General features: G+C 40.4%; 1 protein-coding gene across 2 annotated transcripts in view; it reads right to left on the bottom strand.

Annotated features, from left to right (window-relative positions):
* The window catches only part of HGFAC (HGF activator), a 40,871-nt gene extending 34,024 nt beyond the window's left edge, over positions 1 to 6,847 (bottom strand). Inside the window, exons 1-3 of one of the 2 annotated variants that reach the window (XM_065735873.1) lie at positions 6,741 to 6,847; positions 5,557 to 5,611; positions 3,640 to 3,736 (exon numbers count right to left, since the gene is read on the bottom strand). In XM_065735873.1, the coding sequence (XP_065591945.1) occupies positions 3,640 to 3,736; positions 5,557 to 5,611; positions 6,741 to 6,806 (218 nt within the window). In that variant the 5' untranslated portion in view covers positions 6,807 to 6,847. Of the gene's footprint in view, positions 1 to 3,639; positions 3,737 to 5,556; positions 5,612 to 6,740 lie in introns of those variants that run through there. The other variant, XM_065735872.1, reaches the window with a different exon arrangement.
* Positions 6,848 to 7,062: the final 215 nt, after the last annotated feature.

A 7,062-nucleotide genomic window follows, 5' to 3' on the forward strand; every position in this document is an offset into this window, starting at 1 on the left:
AGATGTTAAATGGTATTTGAAATGCTTTACTTTCTGTGGAGCACTTGAATAGGCTGTGCACATCAAGTTAGGAAACCTCAATCATATGAAGTTCATAAAAAGAAAGTTACTGAACCATCCAAAACAGATTAATGTGTGATATATTCTTAAAGATACAGTTCTCCCACAGGTGTTAAAGTCCATGCCTATCTGAGGGAGTCAGTGGAAATTTCCTTGTACTTTTCAGGTGGGAAGCAGATCACATTCTTTTAAGGGATGGTCTTCAGCATATGAAGATTACAGTGACTCTCAGTAGTGCATCACTTGTGTTATGTTGGCAAAACAGTCTCAGACTGAGTACTTCAGTAACAATGAAGAATCAAGGTTCTCTGACTGGCATTATTATTAATTTAGCAGAGAGGTGTTACACCGGGCAGCACGGGAGAGGCAAAAGACAAAGGTTCCATGTACACCTAAAAGCAGAACTGAATATTTGTCAAAATGAATGTAAGCAAGTTTAGGGGATACAAATACGTGAAAAATAATTCTTTCTGGTCTCTGTCAAGCAGACACCAAGTTCTAAGCAAATAGTGAAATACTTCTTTCCTTCCTCAATGCTTTTTTGTCATAAGAGGTCCTGACTGCTTCTTCTACTGGCTTCCCACAAGCCACTGGTCCTCTCACACAATTCCAGGTGATATTAACAAAGATTAATCCTGCCCCAAGCTGTCAGGTCTCCTGCACATTTGTATCATCTTTTTGTGTTCTCTGCCATGTTCCTTTTACTCCATGGAACTAGATCAACACACCTTCAAAGCTTCTTCACTGTTCTTCAGTGTCTACTGCGTCCTCAGTTTCTCTGTCCCTACACTGTTTTGTCTTTTTAGAGGCGAGAACAAAATTCGGCAAGACTTCCAGCTAATTTTAGTCCTCTTGAACATAAAAGGCAAATTTACATGATATCTTTAGTACCTGGCAAGAGACTGCTAAATGGCAATTATCTGTGAAAACAGATTATAATTAAAGGGAAATGCAATACAGGATGCTGTTAAAGAAAGTTTGTTACTCAAATACTGCAATTATTTTGTCTTCTTCCCTCTGTTTTTGATGAATATTTATAAAGATACCATGTTGTTTGTTGCTCTCAGAGTAAATAGGAAGAGATTTCTGCCATCAGAACCCTGATTTATGTTGAAATATTTAATGTTACAAGCCCTAGAGTCGCTTCTGATCTTAACGCACTTTGTCTTTCAAATCAACACCACATCTCATAAATGAGATGTCCTCCTTTGTGTTAAAATAGGCACTACCCTTCAGTGCTTTCTAAAGCAGGACTGTCTTTTCATTAAGCTTAATATAATACTTGCACCATAGGTACTATAAGAATACATATAACATAACTAAAGCCAACAGAAGCCAAAATAAAGTCCTGCTTTGAGTCATACCTTAAGGATTAAGAAGGTAGACTCCTTAAGTATGCAATCCAGCACTACCTTAAGCCTGATAAGGCACAGAAACACCCCAAGTTAAGAAAAGTACTCAAAAACTAGCCAAACAGCATTCTCTCCTTGTCTGGTATCCTTGCATTTGTCCCCAGTCTCCAAGTCTCCATTCTTGCTTGCAGCTCACAGGCCATCAGGAGAAGGAGGGAGACAAGCCTTGTCCTTGCTTGCTGCCTGCCCCTAAGGATCAGCTGTCAGCACCAGTCCCACACAGGCTGGTTCCAGGTCACACAAACATGCCCAGGGTACGCTTCCCCATTGCCCTTCAGGGCTCTGTTCCCAGCATCTGTGTGCCCAAAGTCACATGCTGAGTTGCTTTTAGCTTGTGAAAGAAGAGTACACACTGGCCAGCAGGTCAGCTGAAAGGTGAAATGATCTGTCAAAACCAAATAGCTCCAGCCATCCTCTTCATCTCCATGCTTCTAAAGGGCTTTTTAAGAAATAAGAGCTGCAATTGCAAGTTCTCCAAGGTCACCTATAAGGCATGCTGTAACCTTGGATCTCATACATACTCTGCCTTTCCATTTTTGTGGTCTAACTTGCTAAAAATAAATACCCAGAGCATCAGTAATCAACAAGACTTATCTTAAGCATTGCTTGAGATTAAATGGTCCTGAAAGTCAAATTCTTTGTGGCTACAGTCCAGCAAAGACAGATACCATGCTAGAAAAATAATTATTCTTTTTCTTCAGCAAAGATGTTCCTGAATTCACATTTTCTTGAAGATTTTATTTTCTGGACTGTATTGATTTAGTAGATTCTTAGCCCAAAGCTCTGTGTCTATTTGCAACAAAGAATCATAGAATCATTAAGATTTGGAAAGGACCACTAAGATCATGTAGCCTGTTGACCAATCCCCACCATGCTGCTAAACCATGTTTCTCAGTGCCACATCTTGACACTCAAACACCTCCAGGGAGGGTGGCTCTGTTTGTTCCAACGCACCACCACTCTTTCTAAGAATAATTTTTTCCAATATCTAACCTGAACCACCCCAGCACAACTTAAGGCTCTTGTCTCTCATTCCACCACAACCTCCTATAAGGACATAGAGGACAATAAGGTTTCCCCTGAATCTTCTTTCCTCTAGACTGAACAGTCCCAGTTTCCACAGCTGCTCCCTATAAGATTCATTCCAGACCCTTCACAGCTCTGTTGTCCTTCTCAGAGCCTATTCCAGGTTCTCAGTGTTTTTCATGTAGCATTTTGCAGTTTATATCCCACCACTACTGACACTTAAAGTAAACGTACCATCAAAAAGAGAATACAGATAAAAAAAATTTTAAAAATCAGACAATGCGATATAAAAACTGTGACTTCTGTCCTGTACGGGCCAGGAAGACACACTCTATAAAATATTATCTAAATCCTTAGAACATTTATGCACGTGTTTTTGACACACATAGATATTTTTCCCATTACTGATATCCATTTGTTTCCTGTTTATTTACCTACAGTGTCTGCTAACATGCCCATTATATAGATACGTCTACAAAGGTACTCTTGTTTATTCAGTACTTGCTACAGTAGACTTCCCACCTAACTACCCTTTACCCTAAAAGAATAATAAGCATTCATAACAACTCACACATCTGAAAGAATAGCCATTATCCAAAATAAGGAACCTTAAGCATAATAATAAAATGATTCCTTACCCAAAAAAGCAGGAGCACAACACCACATAAAAAGGATCTGACGCAAATCAGGATAAAACAAATAAGCACTGAGGGAGAAAGCCAGCTTTCTTCAAAGATCACCTTGTCCCTGCAGCAATATCAATACAGTCCTCACAAATCAACAGATGCCTCAATAGAGGATCATTGCTTACAGGTGGTCCTTATCTCCTCTTTTGCCATCAGCAGTGGCTAGCTCCTTGTTCTAGCTCATTCTGTACCAGCTGTTACCAATCTGATGGCCAAGAAGAAAACATTTCTGCAGGTGCTAAGCTTTCCGTGGTGTTAGGTATCTCACAACAGGGTTTGTTCCCCTCTGTGTGCTCTTTGATCCAAGGGCTATGAGCATCAGCAGTGTAGTATTATTGCTCTCAGTGGATGTGAGAACAAACCCATGTTAAAGGTTACAAAAACAAGGCAAAAACACTAAAAGCATTTTGTTTTCCTTCAAGCACTGTCCTTGTTTGTGAGCAATGTTAACTTACCATTTCCTTCGGGAAAACAGATTTGATACACATGAGTGATGAAGTCTACCACCATACCGGAAAGGAAATGTGCATAAACTTCCATCCTCTGTAAACACTGCAATACAAGAATATAAACCTCACTATGCAGCTAACACCATCCTAAAGGTGTGTGTATATATATTACATTGTTATTATACTAAATCGGAAGTCATCACAGAATCATAGAATGGCTTGGGTTGGAAGGAACCTCAAGGATCATCAAGTTCCAACCCCCGTGCTGCGACAGATACCTTCAAGTTTTTCAGCTATACATTGGTTTCTGTGCCTTTACAACTTCTATTATTTAAGAAAAAGTCTAAAATCCCACATGGTCCTTCATAACTACTAAACCAGCTGAGAGCACTTGGCTCTGTGGTAAATATCTCAGAGCACTTCTAGCTCAAAATAAATTGCAATTTCTAGGACAGCAAATGCCAATTATATTCATGAATTGAAATTGTCATTTCTAATTGTGTAGTATTGTAATAGCATATTAAATTGATTTCTGATGTAGTATCCTTCCAGGCTACCTATCACTTTGTAACATTTGTTTTAAACAAGTAAGGCACATGGCTGAACAAGTTGAAATAGAAACAGCCAGGGGAAAGAGGCCTTTAAAGGTGTAGGGGTGACAGATAATTTTGATCATACCACCATCCCTTTAGGATAAGTATAGAGAAATTGATGTGACTGGAATCTGAGAAGGGCAAGTGTTCTATTTGCTAAGTCAATGATAGCTGCATAAAAATGGGTAGTGGGAGTCTAGCAGAAAAAATACCAGGATGAGGCTGGAGACAAAAAGACCAAGAAAAACTGTCAAGAAATCTGTTCTGAGAATCAGGATCACGAATCCAAAATCATCTGCTGGGGGAGGTGAGGATGGAGGCAATGCCTTTTTCCACTTCTTGGTATGACATCATCCTCCTAATCTGGAGCTTACCCCTGCAGTCACAGCTGGAGCTCCTGCATACTACTGTGATATCTGTTAACCCTTGCAAGCCCTGACACATCACCTCAAGGCCAGTTATCAGCACAATGTGAAAAACATCCCATCCCTGTGGTCTAAGCCTTCTTAGCCTGCTGAAATCATGGTCACCCTATTGGCCTCGGCTATCACTGTGTCTATCAGTGCAAAATTGTTACCCCATCTGCTATCTCTTCTTGAAGCCTAGTTTTCATTGTCTTAACTAACTGGGTGAATGTTCAGATATTTAGTTTTGCTTCTTGATAGCTCCCATTATAAGCAGCCAGAACATTGTGAAAGTAATTCCACTGAGAAGGAAGACATATTTAATCCCAAAGGTCAATAAGGACTATTCCAAGCTAAAGACACAAGTAACAGCCCAATTCATACAAACCACAACAGCAAAAGCACAGGGCAATAAAAGCTTTAAAACTGGAAGTCTGCGATGTCTGCATGCAGCAAGGATGTCTGAAACGTTAGTTTTCAAAACAAATGCAACACAGCAAATTGCATGGAACTCAAACCCTCTTCTCACACAGAGATCAAGGGCAGTTGCAGAAACAGAACCCATACATACAAAGAGCTGCTTATGTACTTTAAAGTATAGGGTAGACACAGCTCTGATGGAAAAAAAAAAAAAGGGAGTTGTATATCACAGCCCCACTATGTTTGGAAAGAATGTAAGCTACAAAAGCTCAGAAAAATGAAAATCACATCAGCACCTTCACATTAATCCCCACCTAGAGGAAAATTACTTGGGATGTCTGAGCTAATCCCAAGTTCACATCTACACAGAAATTAATAGTCATAACCATTCTATAATCCTTTTTCATGTTGAAACAAAGACAGGCTTACTGCAGGCTTGCACAGCATGGATGCAGACAGGCAGATCGTTCTTACTGTCATGAAACTTATTGATTTTGACTCTGTACCTTGTAGGTGAGTGTACTCATGTTTTGAGCCTCTTCCTCCCCCAGATTTGTGGTGCTACAAAGAGAAGAAGAAAGAATGTGTTGAAGTAAGAAATTCACTCTGGGAACCATCCTGTAGGGAAAAATGTGTCCACAAACTGTGTTTCTTTTCAGTTCTTCCACAAAGATCTCATTTGCATCTGATTTCAGCTGGGACGCAATCTGATGAATGGGAGTAAATAAACATTGGTCAGCTCAAGGTCTATGCTAAACCAGGAGAACCCAGCGCAAGACAAAAAAGACTGAGGCTCTGCTTCATTGTATCTTGCTACTGCCAAGAGACACATCTCCTATCTCCCTCTGAAAAATGCATGTATGTATTCTGGGACCAGATCACAGTTACAAATAATACCATAGGATTTGACTTTTCCTGCCATTTAGCTGTATCCCTCAGGGCATTAGGTAAAAAGCAATCTCAACTTTATTTGGGTTTGCCAATCAGCAAGCAGAAAGCATTAGAGCTCATTAGAGATGATCAAAAACCAGAGGAAATAATAAAAAATGGGAAATACACATAAAGTGTTGCTGCCTCCAAAGGTGCTGACAGCTGATCTATAGCAAAAGAAAAAAAAGAAATATGAAAACAGTCAACAGCAAAACATAGATGCAGAAAGAGAATGCAGTAAGTAAAGAATAAGGCAAAGTTGATAAGAAAAATTGACAGAGTTTGATCATTTCTGTGGAAGAAACAATTTCTGCACTCAGACTCCACACTGCTTCCATCTGACCTGTGCAGTCTATGATGGCTTCAGCCAGGGCTGAGCTTTGTCACAGGCAACATGAATATTCCCCTCTGTCACAACATGCAATGTCTAAGGAGATACTTCTCTACTTTGCTTGAACAATTGGGATTATAGGAACATTTATGTGCATCTGGGCTAGTTTTAATCTAGCTGATGAAGTAAAAATAACTACACAGATACACAAGTGTGGGCCTGGGCTACCAGCTATGCCCAAGGGACGAGCTATTGTACAAACACTGCTTAGTCAGCACTGCTGTGGGCCTTGATCTAGCTAACTCCTCCACGTTTGAAGCACTCCTTTCCATTTGTTTGGTGGTGTCATTCATGCAGCCCCAGGCAGCACTGCCCTGCCAGGCAGCACGTCAGTGATCCACCACTCCAAAGCAGAGCAATCAGACTTACCTTCTTCATACAGTCACCACTCAGAGCCAGAGCCAAGATGAGAATGAAAGGAGCACAGGCTTTCATCTTTGCTCCCCTCTCACTGAGGTTTTGCCTGGCAGAAGGAAACTTCCAGGGCTGGGCTGAAGCAGGAGGGTGAATAAGCAAGGAGTTTTCTCAAAGGACTGCAATCTTTTTGACTGTAGGGTATTTTAGTTCTCTAAGTAAGCAGAGCTCTTATCATTGTTAATCATTAATGCCTTTGTGGGTAGATGGGAATGCCATGTAGCGAGATACACTGCCTAAACTGCAGAGTGAAGAGTTTACCATGTGTCTGACCCCG

Source organism: Cyrtonyx montezumae, unplaced genomic scaffold, assembly GCF_038088225.1.
Source record: "Cyrtonyx montezumae isolate F1298 unplaced genomic scaffold, pur_monq_1.0 scaffold_2, whole genome shotgun sequence".
NCBI lineage: Eukaryota > Metazoa > Chordata > Aves > Galliformes > Odontophoridae > Cyrtonyx > Cyrtonyx montezumae.